A 24,058-nucleotide genomic window follows, 5' to 3' on the forward strand; every position below is an offset into this window, starting at 1 on the left:
TCACAGTAAAAACATCACTGAAACAACATGGAATTAGATTAAATTAGTCAATATCAGGCCGCTTTTATATGACATGTGTTGGATGACTAAGTAAACTGTTTGCGTTGTAATCTGCCACTTAGACTCTTGAGGCTTTGCTGCTGTCGCTAATGACATTATCACATTTTCACAGCTGACGCAAAGTCGAGAGTGTGAGAAGGTGTTACTGTGTCTGAGTGAGATGTTTTGACTAAGGAAGTCTATAGCCTACTAACGTTACAAAACACCCAAGCCACCAGCATCTCAATAAACGTTGGTTTCGGTTTCGGTTCAACAAGAACTAGTCAACCCTTGCCTCACAATGGGCTCCATTGACCTCGCCACCACATACAGAAAATAAAACACATAAAACTCTTGTCTGCTCTTCCTGTACGTTTCCACCCGAGCCAACCCAACCCCCCTCCATCCCCCTTCGTTGTTGTCTTTGCTGACGTCAAACCTTCTTGTGAAGAGGAGCTAGTTGTGTGTGCTGGTGTCTCCTGGTCAGGTTTCCCACAGGGGCGCACTATACCTCCTCTCCCTGACCCCAGGGAGCGAAGGTCGCATGAGAGAGGGGAGTGAAAAGGGCTGTCTTCTGATTTATGGCCCAGTGGAGCCATTGGATCCCCCTGCATCCCATGGTTTTTGTTAGGAGAGGGGGCACACTGAAGCTGAACCACCCCCCACCCCCACCCCATCTACAGGTTTAGGGTCTAAGGTTTCAAACCTTCACAGGGACAGGGTTGGGTATGGGGAATGGGTGGGTGGGTGGGTGGATGGGTGAAAGAGGTAGGTGCGTTCCTTACTTTCTCTGTAGGTATACAGTGTAAGTAGTTTTGGGTGTTGGAATCAATCTGATCAGGTTTTGGGAACTACATTACAGAACTCCAATACATAACCCTTGAAATATACTGTAGCCTACATCACAGCATGAGTCATAAATGATATAAATCCAGGGCCGTGCACAGACCTTTCAGGGGGCAGGTGCTCAAAATTAAAAAAGCTGACTCACCCAATGATGCACAGCTCATTTGCTGGCTTGGCCGATGCGCTCGTGCCAAAAGCCTCCCACTGGGCACAGACGTCAATTCAACGTCTATTCCACGTTGGTTTAATGTCATTTCGTGGAAACAACGTTGATTCAACCAGTGTGTGCCCAGTGGGCTATCACTCTCTTGTAAACAATGTTCGCTCAATAGGCCTATTTGGAAGTTTATAAAATATATATTTCTTTTTTTTACAGCAGACAGATTACAGTCCTTCCTTTTCAGCAGGATCCATTTACTTTCCAACCTGTGTTTTTCCACAATTTTATTTTAAATATTGCGAAAGGCCTGTTTTGTTGTGGGTTCCCGACTGTAGGCTATGCCTTATTATTGGGCTACAAACAATCCACAGCTTGGCAATTAAAAAAAAGAAAATATTGATCCTCCGTGGCTAAATTATAGGCATCACAAGCCATGCATGTTTGGACACCGGGCACGCAAAATCTCCATACAGGGCAGACTGGGAAAAAGGCACAACCGGGCGCACGTGAGCTCCGTACATTGCAGACAAACGGACAGGGTAGGGGTGGGGGGTGGTGAACTTGACGACGTCACAATGACTTGGGGGCGGTGGGTTCAGAACAACAATGACAAAAACTGTATACACATTTTTTCTTTACTATACCACCACCCAAAAGGGCACTTAATGAGTGGGAGGGCAAAGGGGCAGGTGCTGGGGTACAGGTAGACCCCTGTCTGTTCACATGCCAGCATAAATCATTGCATGAAGTCATCATCTGTTTGAGTCGTTTCTCCCCCCTGTTATGGAGTTGTAGTTTTCAGTCAATCGGAGGTTTGTCTCAGGTTTGTGTCACTGGGTACTTGGGCCTGAGCCCCCCCCACACACACATACACACAACCATTTGAGGCCTCCGACTAACTTCCCCCATTAGTTTGTTGTTGTCATTGACTAAGACATCCCTTATGAAAACGTGCCTCAGGAATGCCTCCCATCTCTGTGGCATGTGCTAGCTCTGTCATGGGGATCCTGTGCCGCGGTGGTTGTGTGTTTGCATGCTCTGGTGTAAGTGTGTGTGGTGCACGTGCGTGTATTCATCCCTCTCTCTCTATATCTCTCTGTGAGTCATGAATCGGGCTTCTCTCAAGCGTGGACGGTTGCAGCATGCTGGAGCTGCTGTCCCAGAAGAACTAGGCCAGATTTGACACACTTCACAACCCCTGCTAACCCTGACACACATTGCTATTCAGAGCCCAGGGAGGGAAAACACAGAGCACGAATCACTATCCAACAGGGCAAGAACGCACACTAATAATATTGCCAGCAGTAACATACAGTATGTCTTTTTGAGGGGGAAATACTGTATGATGTAAACCTGTCCGAGCAACATGTGACAATGCCTTATAGTACGGTGTCCATATTAGGACAGCCTCAGTCTCAGCAGGCCTTCTGCAGATAGATAGAGACGGGTGCTGGAGACTAGAGTTTTAGAGGTCTCCCATCTCCAGGCAAAAGGAAGTCTGGTTTCCGTCTGCTGATTCCCTAAGATGTTTTCTGTCCCGTTCTATAAACAGGTCAATTATGCTTGTCTGCCACTGATTGCCTTAAGACAACTCTAATATTCATAAAATTGCTAATGTGCATAAGGCTTTCACATTCATAAGGTTTTTGGCGAGTTCAAGAGTTCAGTGTTTGTTATTCTCAGTGATCTCTGATCTAGCCTAGTTCAAGATCTGCTTGTGCCATCTTCCCAATTCCTATGGTCATTGGCGTGACAATGACCAAAGAAGTTGGCAAGACAGCACAAACAGATTTAGGACCAGGCTACCTCTGAACCAGTCCTCAAATAAAAATCAGGGCAGCGAACAGAATTTGGGGACTCTTAAGGATATGGTGGTGCTGGGTAAACACATGGTGTTGGAGGTCTGGTCTGGCTCTCTGCAAGGCCCCCTGAAGTTTAATGTTAGGAAAAAACCCACATCAGCATCAAAGCCGTGGATGGTAGATCCCTGCCAGGTTATCACCTAATTTCCATAGGCAAGCCAAATTTTTTAGAAACCCTTTGATGTCTAACAGGTAGAAACCTTTTCTTTTTTAGTATTCTACGTTTGGAAAACAACATTTGGTGAAAATGTCTTTCCATCAATGTAACTTGATATCATCAAATTCAAATGGGCTGCTGCAACTATTGGGTGTTTGGTCTGTTTATCCCGGAAAGGAGAGGAGCAACCGAAAAAACTTGAACATGTGTTAAAAACCTGGTACTACGAACCAATAACAGGATGTAACAGCAGACTCTGTAGTCAGCCCTGACTGACACCCACAGACAGAGAGGATACCTATTGTTCTCCTCAGAGAGGGAGAGAGAGAGAGAGAGAGAGAGAGAGAGAGAGAGAGAGAGAGAGAGAGAGAGAGAGAGAGAGAGAGAGAGAGAGAGAGAGAGAGAGAGAGAGAGAGAGAGAGAGAGAGAGAGAGAGAGAGAGAGAGAGAGAGTGTGTGTGTGTTGGATGGGAGAAGGGTTTGGAAGAAAGAGACTGTCTGGCTCTCTCCTCCAAACTAAGACAGAAAGACAGAGAGAGAGGGAAGAAAGGTAGAGAGAGAGAAAAATAGAGGGAGAGAGATCGAAAGAGATAGGTATACAGGCAGAGAGAGAGAATAAGAGAGAGAGAGACAGAAACTGAGAAAATGAAGCGATCGTCCATGGACGTCTCAACCTGACCACCCAGACATAGCATCAGGCCACTGTCTCATTTGTGTTGTCTGTAAACAGGACCTGTTGCAACTCACTCAGGGGTTCTATATGCTCAGAATGCTAAAGGGATTACCACAGGCAGCCTCTTGAGCTAATGTGAAAAATTAGATGTGAGGTGGTGGAAAGAGACAACAAAGACTCAAGGGCCAGACAACATCAAAACAGTGACTCACTCACTCTTTTCCACCAGTCTGTCCTAAAACAAGTTATGCCATTTACAGAGGAGTTTCTTTCTTCTCAAAAGTAGTTATTAGCCTACTGTAAACAACAGGTTGCCTGTATCCATGAAATGGTTAGCTAAGTTTTTAAGACTTAAGACTGCAATTATGATTGCAACGTTAAAGAGTGGATGATGTCATCATATACTGTTTCTGTCAGACAGACTTTGTCATGCTTCCCTATGGTGTTGATGTGGTATACAGAAATGTGTGCTGCTTAATGGTTTTTGTATACTTGTTTATGTCTATTGTAGCTGGAGCCAAAAACAACAAAAAATAAACATTTCTTTTCGCACAAATATGACTTTATTCTTTTTTTTAAAATTATCTTTGGAATAAAAACAAAACCTCTCATATATGGAAAATAAAACATGGATAGAAAAATTTACAGAGCCATTTTGTAAACATGCAAGACAACAGTTTTCTCAGGAGTTTCCAACACAAATCAAGTTTAAAGGGGTGGTCCAGTTGGTGCAGCAGTGCTACGGACAGAGAGAAAATACCACGTCTCCAAACGGGGATCTGTTGTTGATTTATTACATGGCCTATCATGTGACCTTCCTCAGGTCCAATATTACTCCACCCAATGCCTCTCTCTGTCTCTCTGGGTCACATTCTAACCTGTCCATACCACCCGTGGACCTTCAGTTAATTTTTCAGAGGTACCCCTGGGAGACCTCTGATCAAGGTGACGGTTTCATTTACATTTACATGATTGATGAAGTGAGGTAGGATCTATAGCTATTAGAGGTGGGGGGGGGGAGAGGGAGTTCTCACCCTCTTACCATCCTCCCTCAGGCCTAGGGATGACCATTGGCTGCAGGAAGGAGAGGAACCCCCACCCCCACCCCTGAGGGAATCTGGGGGACTCTGTAAACATCAGCTCTGTGAAGGTGACACCCTTAAATATTTAAGGTGAAGCTCATGGTCCCTTGCACTTTAAACACTTACTATGGTGAAATCTGTTACATGAAAACAGCAACAAAATAGTATTTGTTTGGTGAGGAATTTCAAATGCCCTTTAAGTGAATATTTTGTGGTAGCGAAGTAAAAAGTCACTTTTTTTCCAGAAGGAATTGACCAGTTATCCAGTAAAAGAACATATCACACTTTAATTTAAATCCTGCAATGGCAACAAGGTAGCTTACAAAGTAGCAACAGATATAAAAGGCAATGCAGAGTTCGCTGCCAGCCAGTTACATAGCTGTAGATGTCAAAATCAATAACAAATGTGTCACAACTAACGTATCAGTGGTCAGTAGTTGCTGTGCAAGAGTTAGCTCTCTTTGGGGTAAGAATCAGAGGTGATGTAGGATCAAAATAACCGACCCTGCGTGCCTCCTTGTCTAATACTACTGTCCCGGTAGTACTGTCTCTAGAGTATTATCAGTGTTTAATAATAATACTCTATAAAAAGTCAAAGCTGTTTCTCTCTCTCTCTCTCGTTTACTCTCTCTTACTTTTCGTCCAGTTCAGTGCATTAACAACCCCACAGGGGTCCCTTGCATGTTTGTTCCAACGCCTGCGTTTAAGAAGAAAAAAAAGCAACACACAAACTAAACTGGGACAGTTCGGAATGAGGTACTCACGGTTCACTCCAGTTTAGACAAAAACTTTGTGGTTTTCCATTCTAAATTATTCATTTGTTCGAGAGAAGAGTGTAGGGTTGTGTTGTTGTGCGTCCACAACACTAAATACAGCCTCATCTGTGCCTGTTATTTTCTAATTTATGTGCCTTATTGTTGGTTGTAGCGTCAGAGCGGGGCTTAGGTGAGGCTGTCAATCACTATAGATCTGACAATACCTATTGGTTAGGATAGGGAGTGGGCGGGACAGCCATATCCAACACAACCACACACTCACTGACACTAACATCTGCAGGGGTAAATGATTCCACTCGAAAATAAGGTGTAGGCCATCCACACCCCTCGCACTTTCCATAGGACATATAAATACAGCATATCAACCTGTGAGAAGACTAAGGATTACAGTACAATAACAAATTCTCTGTCTTTCAGTCATAGGGGAACATTTTTTTGAGCGTAATTTGTGTCTAAACAGTGGACTCTTTGGGCCCCTCCTGCGCTGCGTTCTTGCAGCTGTAGAGCCACTTGATGACACGGGCGTTCCTCTCGATGATTGACACCCCCGTGGTCAGCTTCTCGGCCACCTCCTCCTGGAAAAGACCCGCCTCTCCCGAGTGGCGGGAGAACTCGCTGGGCTCCGAGCCACCGCCCCCTCCCTCTATGCTCCTCAGTACCAATGAGAGCGTGTCTACGTCACTGGCCCCACCCAGGAAGTTCTCGGGCCCCAGCCGGTCCACCATGTCCAGGTCCAGCCCACAGTAGTCAAAGAAATGCTCCTGGTCAGACAACGCCACCGAGCATCGCAGAAGCAGGTCTGACTTGGAGCGTTGTAGTCCTGAACGGCGCCGCGGTGGTGGTGGTGGCGGCACCCGCTTCCAGATGTCTGCCTCGTTGTCAGTGTGGTCACTCATGTCGTTGCCCTTGGTGATGCCATTGCTGTTTCTGGTACCATTGGTGGTGCCATTGCTAACACAGCTAACACCATTCTTAGTCCGCTCCAGTGTACAGCTGAAGCCAGGGCTGAGGCCAGGGCTTGGCAGCGGTGAGCGCTCATGGTCCGTCTTACTGGATCTCCGGCTACCCGGCCCTCCCTGTCTCCCGTCCACGGTGTCCTTGTCATTGGTCCAGGACATGCGTGAGTCACCATCCCGCGACGGAGCTTTCTCCTCGCTGATCACCATCTTCTGGGTGCCCCCTTCACCCCCGCCACTCTTCTCCCGCATGGAGCCCTGGAAGAGGCGGCGGACAAAGTTGTAACCCTTTATTTCCATGTTGGAGTTCCCCAATACGACGCCACCACTAGCCAGGCTTTTGCACTCTTTCTTCTGCCGGTAGATGACCAGGGAGTCAGGCCGCAGCATGCGCTTACCGGTGCTCCTCCTCAGGATGGGGGCACTGTGAGGGGCTACCAGGAGTACGGAGGGTGGGGTCCTGGGGCTGGGTGGGGTCACCTTGTTAGCGTTACTCCTGTTCCGTGCTTCCACATCCTCCGACGTCCTCCGATTCTCCTTCCTCGAGTCATCATTCTCATTCTCGTCTCGTACGGTGAGGGGGCCGGTCAGGGTGGTGAAAGGGGCAGAGGATCGGCGGGGTGGCAGTCGTGGGGTGAGACTCCCAGGCACGGTGAGGGGACGACGGTGTGGAGGAGGTGGTGTGCAGGGCACCAGGACGGGCTCCTGTTTGGTGTTGATGACCTGCTGGCTCTTAACGTATTTGGCCTTGTCTGCCTCTAGTCTCTCTACAGCACTGATGGAACGGCCCTGGCCCCCACCATCCATCTGCCTACGCAGGTAGTCCGGGCCCTTGTTGAGGAGCCTCAGAGGTGAGGGAGATCCTATGGGTGTTAGCGGCTTCATGGTGCTCCACCCTTCTGGGTAAAGACATCAAAACAGCAGCCCCAAAATGGCTGCCTTCTCCTGCAGCTAGTGGCGAAAGGTGTTCCCCCTGGATCTATTGTTGTCCCTTTCAAGATCTAGTCTGGTGTGAGCTCTTCAGTAAGCTTTCTGCTTCAGAACTATAGCATAGCAGCTCCCATTCTCACTCACAGTTCCTGAATCTCTCTACTGAGGAAATAACTAGGTAGCAATTCTGTGACCACAGAGGCCAAGTTTGTTGTGGAGCTTGCTATTGATAGCTTATAGTCTCTTTTTTGGGCACTGTTGGAGCCCAGACAAATTGATATCTCTATCCAGTATTTACACAGGCATTTGGATAAATGGGCAGGGTGCAAGGAAATCCTTTTGCCGCTGGCCAAGAGCACTCCCAAATGAGACGTTCTCCTGCCCACAGCGCAGCAGAAATAGCAGGCAGAGTTCACTTTGAAAGGGTTACTATTTTTCACCCTCCCCTTTTCTCTCTGAGCAATCACTCCTTTTCCGTTGATCTTTTCACTGAAGGTTAGTCCTGGGAAATGAGATATAATGGCCTCAAATATTTGCTTTGTGAAGGGAGGCAGTCTGAGGGACGCTGGGTCGAGAGACTCCTATTTGTTCGGCCGCCGTCGCGGTTGAGGTGACCTGAGGGTGGGCGGCACCGGGACACTTCGGATGTTGACGGACGGATGAACGGACGAAGGACTTGTCCTTGTCCTCACCTGCACTCACAGTCCCTGGGAGAAAAAGATAAAAAAAGAGAGGTGTTAGCATGGGCTGCTTTTCTCCAGGGCAGCAGAGACAGAGAGAGACCATATGGCAGAGAGTGACAGTGGTCCCTAAAGCTCACACTGAGCTCATGTCACACTCTTTAGAGCTGGAATGAGTCCTGTGTCTGGCAGGAAAGAGCTGGGCCAAGCTCCCACGCATGCACTGAGCTGACTGCTATTGGGAATACACAAAACATGCCAATCCACGTTTTACCAGGAATTCAATATCTTGGAGGCTACATTAATTATAGGAATTTTACTTCTGCATTGATATTCATAACACCCTGTAGCTGTGAGAGAATGTGTCTGTGTGTCTATGTGCACAAGGGGAAGGAGCTCAACACATCTCCCTAAACGATTTCTCCTCAACATGCAAGGTTGACAGAAAAGAGGCCCCCGTTCCTAATATAAATTGCATAATCAGCTGTGATGAGTTGAACAAAGTTTCTGCACACCACATTTGCATTCCTAAACAGCTGCACTGAATACTTCACTAACACGACACCATCAATATTTAAACACCGTGCAAAATAAAACTGCTAAGTAAACCAATACCCTTCCAACGCAATAACTCTCACAGTTGCAGCGAGACAGCTTGTTCTCCAAATTAACAAGCCCCAATGAAAGATACATTAAACTTTAATCTCAAAGTAACTGGAGTTGTTTTAAATGGTACATATCTCAATTACATGTTGCATAGAAAGAGAAGACCGTTATTTTTAGGGCATGCATCGCAACGACGTGGGAGTAAGGAAGGGAGGGGGTGAGGTTGTGTGTCTATAATGGGATAGGGAGCCTAAACCAAGGAGGTGCAGGGAAAGTATTTATAGCTGGAGAGCATCCCAACATGATTATTGTGTGTGTGTGCACTTGCATGCATGTGTGTATGTGTCAGCACGTGGCAATAAGGCCCTGCCCAGTAAATTCAATTGTTTGTCTGCGGAGTTGGTTTGCAGATTATCAGGCCTTTTGGAGAGCCCACATTCTGTTCTTTTTCATGTGTAAAAACAGAAGGTGAACATAGGCTGCCATGTGTAGTATAGCAGTAGAAAGACCTCGTCTGTAAACCCCAAAACTGCTACAAAAACCTGGGGGCACAGGTGGTGGCTGCTTTTCATTTCCTTTCCTTCAAAAAGTATTAAGAAACTGGCCAAAAAACCAAACGTGCTCCTTCTGCTGTGTGACATCTGGAGAGCCAGAGTGGTGTTGTTCCCAGAGTGGCTGTGATACAAATAAGTATATTTCGGCTCTTTGTTTTTATGAGGCAAAACAATGAGTGACCTCCTTCTGGCAGGAAAAGGATCTGTATATGTGGTGTTTTAAAGGGTTTTATGTACACATTACATAATAGTATAAGGTTAGTATGTTGGTACGGTTCAATAGCAAAGAAACAGAGGCACTTTGCAAATAGCAAGTACTTTCCACAAGGATCCTAGCCCTAATGATCACTCTGTAACAAAACAAACCCCCAAGACTTACACAAAGTCCTATGAATTTGTGAGAAAGTTAATTACTGGCAGCATGACATAAAAAAAGGGGGCTTACCTCCCTACCTCCGTTGTTTAAGTTGTCTCTCTACCATCCAACCTCCACACCTCTCTCACATCAACCCCCCTCTGCCCTGCTGTCAAAAGGCCTGGAAGGCCTACTACTATAAATTCAGTCTAGAGAGGATGGGGGACTGCTACACTTTCCAGATGTCAAGCAGGCAATGCCGGGAAAGGCACTCATTGTTTGGAATAAGTTCTGGGGAAAAACTCAACAGGTGCCAGAGGAAAGAGCCTAGACAGGGATAAAAACAGGATGAAAACAGAAAGGGTAACACTTTATTTGGATGGTCCATCTGTAGATGCTCTACAGACTATCAGTAACATTTCAACCAACTACTGTATCTACTAAACTTAACCCTAGCCCTATCCATAACCATTATTCTAAACCTAATCCTAACCCTAACAAGCAAGTTGCTTGTCAACAGATAGTTTGTTGATATTATGACCGTCTGTATCTACAGATGGACTATCAAGACTATCCAATAAAGTGTGACTACAGAAAGAAAGAGGGAAAGAAAAATGTAGCGGAACAAGGGTAGCGGTGGTGGAGGTGGTGGGGCATCACATTTACTTAACACCGTTCTTAACACCGACAGTAGGATTGCCGTTTCAAGTGGCAGGATTATGCCACTGGAGTGTAAAGCAGGATTAGTGCCTGGCCTAACCCAAATATGAACTCAAATCTGGGGTACTGACGACAGGCAGCCTCTACCCCTCCGTGGAAGTGTGAGTTTTTCAATCCAATCTGAATAGGAGTTCTATAGGGCCCGTGTAGCTCAGTTGGTAGAGCATGGCGCTTGCAACGCCAGGGTTGTGGGTACGATTCCCACGGGGGGCCAGTATGAAAAAAAATATATATATAATGTATGCACTAACTGTGATAACTCTGGATAAGAGCTTCTGCTAAATGACTAAAATGTAAAATCTATAGAGTTTGTGGCATGGAGTAGATCCTGGTTTTAGTAATGACCAATGGAAGACAGAACGGGTGACCACAGGATGTTGGAGTCAAGAGTTAAGCAAATATTAATAGAAACATGTTATATGACAAAACAAGGGAGAATGTTTAGAATATGAATGTATAACTCCATAGACCATACGTCTTTTGAAAACCACTGCCTTTTCACGAAGACCAATTTCAAAAACCATGTTCCCCTCTGAGATTGACTGTGTTCATAAGAATGCCTTTTGTTGTTTGAAATGTAAATGTCCTCTGAAGGCATTGTGTTCATTGGATGTGACATCAGCCGTTTGAAGAGAGCCAGCCAGTCTCTGTTTAGAGGTTATCTCTTGCTCTGAGCACTATCACTTAGAACAATGCATAGAACAATGTGAATCACAATGCTAGCCGTTGGTTGTTTGGGACACTATATATATCTTACATCGAGCAGGAAACCAGACAGTGGCCCAAATGTATGTTTGCTCATATTTCCTCTCGACACACATGGTGATTGATAACTAAAATAGACAGGTTTTAAGCCACAATGTATAAAAACAGGTTGGATCTGAAAACACAGGGTGAGATTGACGCGTATGCACGCGCGCACACACACACACACACACACACACTCTGAGAGCGAGGGGTGGCCCAACCTGTATTTACACACAGACAAAAGCCTCCATTAACTCCATTGGCTCTAATGAGACTAATTAGTACCCAGCACCTTTTACTGTGATCCTCTCTCTTTTGAAAACCATGTGACGGCTGCAGCAGAACATGTCTCCTATTACACTGGGTCGCCCCTGCTCCCGCCCTGACTACCCCCTTCTCTCACAGTGGGTAGTTATTAACCTCTTCTGTTCCCCTCTCATCTCCCTGGCTCTCATACGTCTCTGTCCATCTCTCATCTCTCATCTTTTTCTAAAGCTCTCGCTGTATTTGTCTGTCTCTCTTCCCCCCCCCCCCCCCCCTCCCTCTCTCTCTCTCTCTCTCTCACTTTCTTTCTCTCTGTTTTTCCCTCCCACCCTGTCATTTCCCCCCTCTGCCTGTCCCCTCTCTCTCTGTGAAACTGCTAGCCCGCCTGCAGGGAAGGCTTAACCAGGCGCCCCATGCAGCCCATAAGAGGAACCAGATGGTTTGTGTCATGCTTCATCAGGACCTCTGGGCCGGACAGACAACTGGGGCCCTCGATAGAGAGAGTAGGGAGCGTGAAAAGGGTCCGACGTTACGTGATCACCAGGGTCGCATTGAGGTTGTGTGCACAACAAATGGATTCGGCTCAGTCAATTTAGCTTTTAATCAAATGGTATTATTTGGGCTACTTGATTAATGAGTATGACCCAGGTTTGAAAACCCAAAAGCAAAAGGTCACGCCTATATGTTTCCCACTCCAGAGCTCAGAGGACAGGCCTAATTCAAAAACAACTAATTCAATTTATTGTTAATTTAGCTACTGTTTAAAATAAAAAAGATTGCTAGAGGTAGGCTATATGACTAAGCAAAGACATTTGACTAGGAAGGGTTAAAGAGTGCCAGTAGATTTCTGTTGATTACTCTGGTGAGGAAGAGAGGGCTCAAACCCAGGAAGTGTTTGTTTAGTTCATGAGGACTTCATCATCTACCCACCAATGAAACGGCTAGAGTCCAGAGCTAACATAGCATATCCAAAGGAAACCGGCTGTCCTCAGCTTAGAGGGTTAAAATACGTTCCACTTTGAAATATGTATTCAGAGTGATAAACACAAGATGAGAGGTACATCAATTCTCGGGGACCACCTTTGAAGCGCTTTAAAATGTGTTGACCCTCTTTTTACCTGTCAAATAAATCCTCCACTGATGAGGGGCATCTGCTGTGAACTATCTCTCAATTTTCACCCCTTTCTTTTCTCCTTTCTCTTTCTCCTGTCTTCCCCTCTTCTTTCTGACGTTTGAAACATCTGGCTCCTCTCTATAGGATAAAACAGGCAGAAGCTTGAAGACCATCACCATTGGACTCCAACTTTATAAAATGGTAACATTTTAACCAGGACCTACTCAGGATTCTCTTGCGGCATCTGTAGATTATATAGATACACAACACGCCCAGGTCGACAGTGCCATGTGTGAACATAAAGACTATGAACATTAACGATCCAAATTAATGGTTCAATCCTGTTCGGTCATTAACCAGCACTACAGAAACATCTCTAGTGTTTCTGAGGATGGACAGAGAATTGGCCCCTCTAGGGCCGCAGACATAGCATTATTATTGGCTCTAAACAATGGCCTTCTCTGAGTCTGCTAGATAAGAGGGGAAAGACCTGGACCACTCCATCTCATTAGCTGAGGGAGGACAAAAAACAACAACATGACAATAAAAAAAGAACAAAGACGGAGCCAGGGACACAAACACCCCTCCACTGGCCCAACAGACAAAGCCAGGGACACACCGAGTGCCATCAGGCCATTAGCTACTTGATGTATGGTTGGGGGAAAGGAGGCCGGGGGAAGCTGTGGGGTGGGGTGGGGTCAGGGGGTACCTCAGTCCCCCCCACTGTCATGCAGGGGGGCATCAGGTCACAAGGGGGACAACTTAAGGGACCGCCAGCTCAAAATACCTCCTCCCAACCATAAACTAGACGAGATGGCCACTTAACTCACTGAATGTGGCTCTTTTGTCATTCAAAGCTAATCACTGGAAGACAGTGAGTGGAGCGTCGGAGCCTATAAGTGCCAAATAGAGACAGCCTGTACAGACGTGGAGATGAAAGTAATCGGTTCTGCTCTGTATTATTACCCCTTTACAGTATATAAGTCAAATATTTATATTAGCCTTGTCCAAGCTCATTCAAGGTTGGAAAAGTCCTACAAGTCCGCGGCCAAAGGTAGAATGTTCCATTCACAATCACCAAAAACCTGAAGTACACAATGTCACTTAAAAAAAAAAAAGCACATAATCAGCCTTGATTAGCTATTCAAAGTATGCATGGACTACGTGATTGTGGCACTGGAGGTGCAAGACAGCCAGCCATGGTCAACCCCTTATCAGCTCTCACACCCCTGCAAAGCTAATAAAGATTGAAACGGTTGAGATAAGACAGACTTCCTAGACTATTCTAACTTTTATCGACAGATCATACCGACTCCCTTTTTTTCCGACAGCAGGACCAGGCACCCTCCTGGTTGAGCTGATAACCACAGCACAGTTGACCTACAGTATGTAACACAATGACTCAATACTGACTGTTTGTGTGCTACACATTTTAGGCCTCATACATGGAATAATATAATTAAGCATGTGTTTTGCCCACATAGTCAATTCTACAGATGCAGAAAAAACATAGCTCTCTTCATTGGCCTTTCAGTATTATATTAGTTCAGATATATTTCCACTGGAGCGATACACCTAATCACTGGCATCAAGATGCAACTGAACTCTTTCAACTCAGTTGGGTTACACAGTAGTCTACAGTTACATTATCCTTTACTGTTAAAGACAATGTTAAAGACAATGTTTTCAATGATGTCATTCAGGTGAAAGTTAAACGTAATACGCCCTGGCATAAGATACAACCAGGGGCGTAAATTTGATTTGTCATGGGGGACATGTCCCCCTTGTCCCGAGTGGAAGTTACTGCCATGAATGCAACCTGTCTTCCACTCTGGACCTCTGGAACCAGCCCAAGCCCCTGACTCCCTGGTAATCCGTGCCACAATATAGTGACACCTGATCCACTCTCTGTCTACAGCTCAGTGGTGGAATGTTAAGCCTCTGCTATGATGTCTCACTGTCAACGAGTGAACTAATGAAGGGATAGCTCATACACTTGGAAGGAGAACATCATGTATGCTGGGAACCTATCAAGAAAATGGTACAAAAATGTATTACATAAAGCCTATATAAAGACCTATAGTCCTTCTGGTCAGGAATTTGGGGAATGCAGCTGGGGTCAAAAGGGAGATGGGAGAGGTTGGTGGTGGATTGGGGGGAGTGTGTGTGTGTGTGTGTGTGTGTGCTTGCTTTCTTGGGGGGCAGTAGGCTTCTCTGCAGATATGTGGTGCCTCCATCCCAGGTCTGGAAAGCTTTGTGTACATATTCTGAGCAGTGACCACCACTGTTGCCAACATGTCTTTATGTGACAAAACAAAACGAACCCTCTGTCAAATATACTGCTGAATGTTGTGTGTGTGAGAATCAACCCTGTTGGGTACCAGAGATCCCCCCCGAACCTCCCAAATACACCATGCTGGGGTTGTATACACAGTACTGTACACACACATAAATCTGGGCACATCCCTAAAGCCCCTGGAGTGTTAGATTATGAAGGCCTGTTCTCCCAGAGTGAGCCCTCATTACGCTCTCAGCTGGTGTGAAAGCTTTAACTAGAGCTCTTGCTGGAGACGAGCCAGATGTTTGATTTCAATAAGTTGGAACAACTCGCCCTCTCTGAAGCAGCATATGCCGGTTTCTAGTGGTTTCATAGTGTTTAAAGAGAGTTTGAGGCATGCGGCCCATTTGCAGAACCTGTAAGGGAATGTTCAACAAGACGAGAAAAGAGGTTTCATGTCTTTTCGCTTTGTACTTTGTGTCAGTACACAAAATACATTTAGTCAGTGCTGCAGTTTTTCATGTAACCATGTATCTACTTAATAAAAGGCTGACTATTTAGATGCTACATTATATAATAAACAACAAAGTTTAGCACAGCTAGGCAACTTGTCTGTTAGATCTGTCTAAACATGAGGGTGTCTGCATTTATAACCTCTTGGCATTCTAAATAGAAAATAACGGGGACCACAAAACATTCTCACAGAAGTCTTACAATGTTGCTGGGATGTTCCAACCAGATGTTTTGTCTGTTATAGCATCATACAAGTGCTGGAGGGGCAGTAAAGGGTTATCATTTCCTCGTGGGTGGTGGGGTGAGGCTAAGCCCTCCCCAACGGGGCTCCTCCAGCTGTGCCTCCCTAGTGTCCTCTGACCAAACATCATGTCATCTCTCAACACTGATACATCCTAGCCAACCACTGTGCCAGAGGACACCCACTACCACCACTCACAGTCTCACACTTTCCATTGATTAGCTATCTGTCCTGCTATGGATGAACCATGGCCTGAATACGATGTACCGACCTACAACGTAGGCTACCAGTCACTTATCACCAACCCACCACCAATGTGACGGACACAGTTATCAACTGAACAGAAAAAACAATACGACTCTATTAGCTTACCTTTCAACTTACCCTGAGGAAAAGAGAGAATGTCAGCTAATGTGTTTTTCAAATTTCCCTGCGAAAATATGCCACATTTACAGAGGCCCACCAAGCACCGACCACTCACGACTTGCCCTACTTTTTAAAAAAATATTTCCGAACCGACTAAAGGAGTCAACCATGAAGAAAACTAGATTATGGTAAAACCTCTCAAACACAGACCCAGAACAAGGCCCAGTGTTTTCCTTCCTGCCATATGTACTCTTAGTGTGTCACCTCCACTGAACCTGCCAGCTGTCTTCACTCATTACCCAGTCGTCGGCCCACATCTCCACAAACAGGCCCCAAGTGCCACAGAAATAGACCCCCGTTCCTCCTCCTTGCCCTGTCAGAGTCACCAAGACTCACCATAGTGAGTCGGATGGAGAGGACGGATGGAATGGACGGCAGTCTCTGAGGCTACCGGACCCAGCACAGCTGTGTCCTCTTACTTGAAGGGTCCAGACTGTCATGCGTCAGCAACTGAGTGGATATTACGATGGGTGATTCTGATTGGATGTGGCAGAGCCACCAAGGTACCCAGCAGGTCTGTAAAACAATTACAGGGATGTGAGAGAGAGAGGGCGAGGAGCTCCCACAGCTGTCACCACAACACAGGGGACCAGTGGGAGATGGAGGGGCGGACCACCTTTCATGATTTAGTTTTCAATTATGAATTATTTATTGGGATAGGGGCTGGTAGAGATGGCTCTATGGATGCTACAGTGGGAGGATGGTTGAGAATCGTGAAAATGACTAGATTGATAGGGATGATGATCTGATTTGTTGTGCCTCCGATGAAGATTCTGGAGGGGCACTTCTAGCTAATGCACTCTTAGAAAAAAGGGTTCCAAAAGGGTTCCCCCCCCCCCCCCCCCCCAACACACACTGAACATCCGAAACACCAATGTGGTCTTTGAATAATAGATTTGTACATGTTGTGAAAATTACTTGATTCTTACTGAAAGAAACTACAATAAATAAGTATCCTCAGGGAAATATGAAGCCCCTGATGAAACCTTGTACAGTTGTGGTCAAAAGTTTTGAGAATGACACAAATATTACATTTTCACAAAGTCTGCTGCCTCAGTTTTTATGATGGCAATTTGCATATACTCCAGAATGTTATGAAGAGTGATCAGATGAATTGCAATTAATTGCAAAGTCCCTCTGCCATGAAAATGAACTTTAAAAAAAACATTTCCACTGCATTTCAGCCCTGCCACAAAAGGACCAGCTGACATCATGTCAGTGATTCTCTCGTTAACACAGGTGAGAATGTTGACGAGGACAAGGCTGGAGATCACTCTGTCATGCTGATTGAGTTAGAATAACAGACTGGAAGCTTTAAAAGGAGGGTGGTGCTTGAAATCATTGTTCTTCCTCTGTTAACCATAGTTACCTGCAAGGAAACACGTGCCATTATCATTGCTTTGCACAAAAAGGGCTTCACAGGCAAGGATATTGCTGCTAGTAAGATTGCACCTAAATCAACCATTTATCGGATCATCAAGAACTTCAAGGAGAGAGGTTCAATTGTTGTGAAGAAGGCTTCAGGGTACCCAAGAAAGTCCAGCAAGCGCCAGGACCGTCTCCTAAAGTTGATTCAGCTGCGGGATCGGGGCACCACCAGTGCAGAGCTTGCTCAGGAATGACAGCAGGCAGGTGTGAGTGCATCTGCACGCACAGTGAAGCGAAGACTTTTGGAGGATGGCCTGGTGTCAAGAAACGCAGCGAGGAAGCCACTTCTCTCCAGGAAAAACATCAGGGACAGACTGATATTCTGCAAAAGGTACAGGGATTGGACTGCTGAGGACTGGGGTAAAGTCATTTTCTCTGATGAATCCCCTTTCCGATTGTTTGGGGCATCCGGAAAAAAGCTTGTCCGGAGAAGACAAGGTGAGCGCTACCATCAGTCCTGTGTCATGCCAACAGTAAAGCATCCTGAGACCAGTCATGTGTGGGGTTGCTTCTCAGCCAAGGGAGTGGGCTCACTCACAATTTTAACTAAGAACACAGCCATGAATAAAGAATGGTACCAACACATCCTCCGAGAGCAACTTCTCCCAACCATCCAAGAACAGTTTGGTGACGAACAATGCCTTTTCCAGCATGATGGAGCACCTTGCCATAAGGCAAAAGTGATAACTAAGTGGCTCGGGGAACAAAACATCGAAATTTTGGGTCCATGGCCAGGAAACTCCCCAGACCTTAATCCCATTGAGAACTTGTGGTCAATCCTCAAGAGGCGGGTGGACAAACAAAACCCCACAAATTCTGACAAACTCCAAGCATTGATTAAGCAAGAATGGGCTGCCATCAGTCAGGATATGGCCCAGAAGTTAATTTACAGCATGCCAGGGCGGATTGCAGAGGTCTTGAAAAAGAAGGGTCAACACTGCAAATATTGACTCTTTGCATAAACTTTATGTAATTGTTAATAAAAGCCATTGACACTTATAGGATGCTTGTAATTATACTTCAGTATACCATAGTAACATCTGACAAATATCTAAAAACACTGAAGCAGCAAACTTTGTGAAGACCAATACTTGTGTCATTCTCAAAACATTTGAAAACGACTGTAGACAATGTTCTCTGTTAGGTGCATTTTCTGTTTAGCTTTGGATGAGGCTAGGTATCTCAAAAGCACCTTCTCAAACTCAACACATTTAAAGGCCATCAAGTTCCTCTTTTTGAATATTTTGTTCCTCCGAACCACTGGTGAGGAAGTTCCCACAGACGGTGGTCACAATCGGCCAAACCAGGCAACAGGAACAATAAAGTCAAATTACATGCTCCGGTTCTGACAGTTTGTGTGAAGACTGAGGGTGTTTGAAGTCTCACAATGCAGTGATTACCAAATGTCTCACACCAGCTGCCTCTCATTCTCTCATACACACTCACAGTGCCAGGGGGAAGGTGATGTCACTTACAGGACCCTTTACCCTCTAATTAGGAACCTGAGCTTCCCTCCATAACTAGGGGGCTTCACCTTCTGTAACCAGGGGGCTGTACATTATTTATTTTTGTATTTTTTTACATTTTAGTCATTTAGCAGACGCTCTTATCCAGAGCGACTTAGTGCATACATTTTTCTTTTTTTTTTTTTTTTTTTTTCATACTGGCCCCCCGTGGGAAACGAACCCACAACCCTGGCGTTGCAAGCGCCATGCTCTACCAACTGAGCTACAGGGGACTTTCCTGTTGCAACCATGTAACAGGAAAGGGATTAGGCAAAACAAATGTTTGAGTTTCATTTTGGAGAATACAATGTGACACACACAAACCAATGATTTTTGGGTAAATTACTGATTACAAGACTGGTCTGTGAGAGAAAACATAAGAGTTCAGTGAAAAGCAACTGTGGGTTTCCTGAACTTTAAGTGATAAGAAACATGAGGGGCCTATTGTGAACTAAAACCATGAAAGGTCCTGTGGCTTCCACTATATTTCAGCAGTTCAAATTGATGTGCGTCAACCCAATGAGATTATACATGTAGAGAGTCTCAATAAAGAGAGTGTAAACAGAAATTACAGAGAGAAATTAAGAATGAGACTGAAAGAATGCATAAATAAGAGGATGTGTCCCATGGGCTCCCGAGTGGTGCAGCGGTCTAAGGCACTGCATCTCAGTGCTTGAGGCGTCACTACAGACCCCCTGGTTCGATTCCAGGCTGTATCACAACCGGCCGTGATTGGGAGTCCCATAGGGCGGCGCACAATTGGCCCAGCGTCGTCCGGGTTTGGCCGGTGTAGGCCGTCATTGTAAATAATAATATGTTCTTAACTGACTTGCCTAGTTAAATAAAGGTACAAAATAATAATAAGTGGCTCAGCCTGGTCCTACACCAGGGCATACATGGGTCAATGGCATACTGCTGGTAAGTTTAAACTGCTATTTGTCAGTCTAGTATGCATGCATGTCTATACAAACCTCCAGAAAAGGTCACTGTGGGCAACGTGACATTCTCAGCCCTGACTCGACCACCGCTGTGAGTCCTCGCTTGGTCAGTCAGAGACCCGGATCCCGCCACCACCGCCGGTGATCTGAGCCGTTTAACCGCGGAGGCCCGGCCATGTTGCATTTAATCTTAGTCATCCTAATGATGTCAGGGCTCCTGTCATCACTCCAGACCAGGCTGCTGTTGGAGGTTGGCTTTGCCTGCTCTCTGCTCTGTTTAGCTGCCTGTCTGCTCTGGTGGGATCAGCTTCAAAGAAAGACAACAGCCTTATTACAGCAGCTAAATTAGCAGTGTGTGAACCCACTGCCATATGTGAAAAATACACTACAGATGTTTACAACTGTTCCATGATACCAGACTGTTAATTTGCAGGTAGTGTAGGTCAGATCACTGCTGGTTCCCGCACACTGGGAGCAATGAGCATAGGAAGAGATGACGCATACTGGTGTTCTCATTTATGACAGATCTCAAAGCTTGTTTCATAAGGATTAACTTTAAAGGCCAAATACATCAAGGAAGTACACAATTATCTGTATGATGGGGCGAGGTTGTCTATGGGTTATAACCTTCCACAAAACGACAACAAGAATCTACAGCATATGAGTTAAAACACTGGTGAATGTCCTAAATCTGCCAGGCTCCTGCCCTCATAGCCACACCTCTTCTCATCTCATCTCCAAAGAGCGACGAGGAATAGAAAATCCCACTGAATGTGAGAGACTACTGCCATGACTGTGCATACAAATGCTGAAGAATCACAACAAGCTTTATCTCTCCGTAATGTCATACAAAATCAAACTAATTGCAATGTGGTGGGGGAGAGCATGTCGGTTCATTGGCTAGGAAGTAAGAGTAAATCAGCATCATCACTATTGCATGATATGCTAGCACAGCTGTCCATGTCCACATCTTAAAACATGCAACAGCCTGTCAAAATGGAACAACACCACATAATTCCCATAGTGCATGATTCAAAAATTACCTCTGTTGCTCTTCTTTATAATCGGAGGGGGAAACAGGCTGCTCTATGGACACACACACACACACCACAGCAAGTTTGTTTGTGGTTGCAAGACAAAGGAGTGCCCTTCGTTTGGTCTAGTACTCCAGGTTGTTTAGACTGGCCTTCAGTGGTATATGCTAGTGACTCCACACTAATAATCCCCACTCTGTAAATCTGCATCTACTATCTCCTAATATCAGGAAGAGTTGGTGGGGGATGAGTAGAACATAGGCCACACAATGCTCTGGCCCAACCCTAGTCTAAGGGAACTACAGACTGACTGTGAGATACAATAGGTTTTGACTTGTCTTTCGTGTGGTAAGATTGCATAAGAACCTTGTTGAAGAACCACTGGTTTGAGGTCCTATACCTTGTTGAAGAACCACTGGTTTGAGGTCCTATACCTGCTGGCTATGCCTTAATGTGAGATCTTGGGTAGCGCTGTCTTCCGCCCCATGTATCGCTTTTTAAAGGCACTTACTTGGCTCATCAGTGTCTAATATCTTCCCTATAGGCCCATTGCCATTGGCCTAATGTCTAAACCAACCTGCATGAGGCCACATAAAATGTTGCCATTGCAGATCAACAGATTGCAACACAATGGCTTCAAGGCAACATACACTGAACAAAAATATAAACGCAACATGTAAAATGGTCCCATGTTTCATGAGCTGAAATAAAAGATTCCAGAAATGTTCCATATGCATAAAAAGCTTTTTTCTCTCAAATTTTGTGCACAAATTTGTTTACATCCCTGTTAGTGAGCATTTCTCCTTTGCCAATATAATCCATCCACCTGACAGGTGTGGCATATCAAGAAGCTGATTAAACAGCATGATCATTACACAGGTCCACCTTGTGTTTGGGACAATAAAAGGCCACTCTAAAATGTGCAGTTTTGTCACACAACACAATGCCACAGATGTCTCGAATTTTGAGGGGGCTGCAATTGGCATGCTGTCTGCAGGAGTGTCCACCAGAGCTTTTGCCAGATAATTGAATGTTCATTTCTCTACCGTTTTAGAGAATTTGTCAGTATGTCCAACCGGACTCACAATCGCAGACCACGTGTATGGCGTTGTGTGGGAAAGCGGTTTACTGATGTCAAAGTTGTGCACATACTACCCCATGGTGGCAGTGAGGCTATGGTATGGGCAGGCATAAGCTATATGTCCCTACGGATAACGGACACAATTGCATTTTATCGATGGCAATTTGAATGCACAACAATACCATGAGGAGTTGCTGAGGCCCATTGTGAGGCCCATTTTTTTAAAAGGTATCTGTGACCAACAGATGCATATCTGTATTCCCAGTCATGTGAAATCCATAGATTAGGGCCTAATGAATTGATTTCAAATGACTGATTTCCTCATATGAACTGTAACTCAGTAAAATCGTTGAAATTGTTGCATGTTGTGTTTATATTTTTGTTCAGTATAGATTATTCAATTATTTTCCATGAAGAGGCTAAATACATTGCACTCACTCGTGAGATCAGATGGTTTAAAGCTCATCCATCATTTCTTATCATGCCCAAGTTTTTATTCAGATGTAAATATTTACGTAAATATAGACTAATTACGGTATAACCTCATGGGCCAAGATAGTAAGCCTCTTGTCCAATCAGCGCGCGGATGTTCAATCTTATGAGGAAGTCGTTCCATCTCCCTTTTATCTCGAACGTAGTCACATGTAGTCGTGAAACGGCAGTCTTATCAACCCATTCTGCTATTAACGACTAGAACACTTCACGGTGAGTCAGACGAGTGGCCTTCGTGTATAGGTTACATGTCATATGATGAATTATAGCACATGTCAACTTCTCCAACAGCGCTGGCCTTCGAGGCTGACAGTTAACCTTTAAAATGCCATGTAGCACTACACAATCCACTTTATGCAAAAAAATACATTACTGGTGCTTGCAGTTTATATAGGGCATGTTACATGTGAGGGTATAGCCTATCCGCCTGGAATGACAAACTTGGACTGGCACACTGCCTAAAATAGATGCACAATTATGCGTATCCAAGAATACCAACAGGCAGTGCACCCGGTTTGAAAGTAGCCTACTTTGCGTTTACTTATGGTGAGGACATCCCTGGCATGCATGCATAATTTTGTATACTCCCGTTTCCAACATGATAAAACAGGCATAAATGAAATGTTCCTCTCGGTGAGGCATTGCTGACCCGTTAGCAAAATAACCTCTCATCCGAATAACGCACCGCCACGACTCACTGAATGCACCTTGTCACATTGCCTAGAGTTTATTTGTGGTGGACTTTTTAACCCTTTCACACGTGTCCAGCGTGCGCTCCAGCACCATTCACCAAACCTGTTCTCGGCAATTACCCTTAATATTCAGTATCATAAATAATATCCTACAACAGAGTTATAAACAAGCTCAGTTCGAATCTATTATCCCATTGATGTACATATGATCAGGCATAATTTATTGCATTATTTACAGCGCAGATCATAGTTGATTAAAGCGTAAATAATATGGAAGTAATTATTGTCAATGCTCAATGCTGAAGGCTATTAATTCACGATTGATTCACGACACTGAAGGAAAACACTCTTCAAAACGATAGCCTATTTTGTATGTAATTTACCTAGGAATAAGATCTACAGTAGGCTAATAAACATGCATTATAACTTTGTGCTACTCAATCAATTGAAAAATAAATGTCATGCTCACCTTGTGTTGCGCTTCATGCATGTGAAGGTGTCCTCTCGTTTCTTTCTGGTCTTTCAACCGCTGGGACTGGACATGGATCTGTCCTAGTGCCTATCTGCTCCGCTTCTTGTGTAGCCTAGTTTATTCGCCGGATAGTCGGACTGACAGACCGCTAGTGCTCCACGCTTCTTGTCTGCCGTGCTGCGTCTGCTTCCTGCGCAGACTGCCAGAGCACTGGGTAGTTTACGTTGTAGCAGCCGTGCGACTCCGTGCCACAATGGGGAGTGGGCAGGTAGAGCATCTGTGTAAACTGACTCCTGTTCAGCCTTTATGTGGGGGTGGATGATTGGAGGGGGAGGAGATGGACCTTGTTTTTTCCCAAGGCCAGGTAAGTTTTAATCAGAATCCAGATGTTTAGTTAAAGTACTGTAAATACATCATCACTGATGGTGATAGACTATA

The 24,058-nt window shown here is 45.1% G+C and overlaps 1 protein-coding gene across 1 annotated transcript; it reads right to left on the minus strand.

Moving 5' to 3' along the window:
• Nucleotides 1-4,290: 4,290 nt before the first annotated feature.
• On the minus strand, nt 4,291-23,813 carry LOC311110790 (protein FAM110D-like). Its single transcript, XM_084153355.1, has 2 exons — nt 23,618-23,813; nt 4,291-8,187 (listed from the first exon to the last, which is right to left on the minus strand). Exon 2 carries the CDS (start codon nt 7,433-7,435, stop codon nt 6,047-6,049), a length of 1,389 nt encoding a protein of 462 aa, XP_084009481.1. The 5' UTR covers nt 7,436-8,187; nt 23,618-23,813; the 3' UTR covers nt 4,291-6,046.
• Nucleotides 23,814-24,058: the final 245 nt, after the last annotated feature.

Source organism: Coregonus lavaretus, assembly GCF_964263955.1.
Source record: "Coregonus lavaretus genome assembly, chromosome: 3".
Taxonomy (NCBI): Eukaryota; Metazoa; Chordata; class Actinopteri; order Salmoniformes; family Salmonidae; genus Coregonus; species Coregonus lavaretus.

Bases quoted from the DNA above. Each gene is read 5' to 3' on its own strand.
- LOC311110790 (XM_084153355.1), bottom strand. From the start codon at position 7,435: ATGAAGCCGCTAACACCCATAGGATCTCCCTCACCTCTGAGGCTCCTC.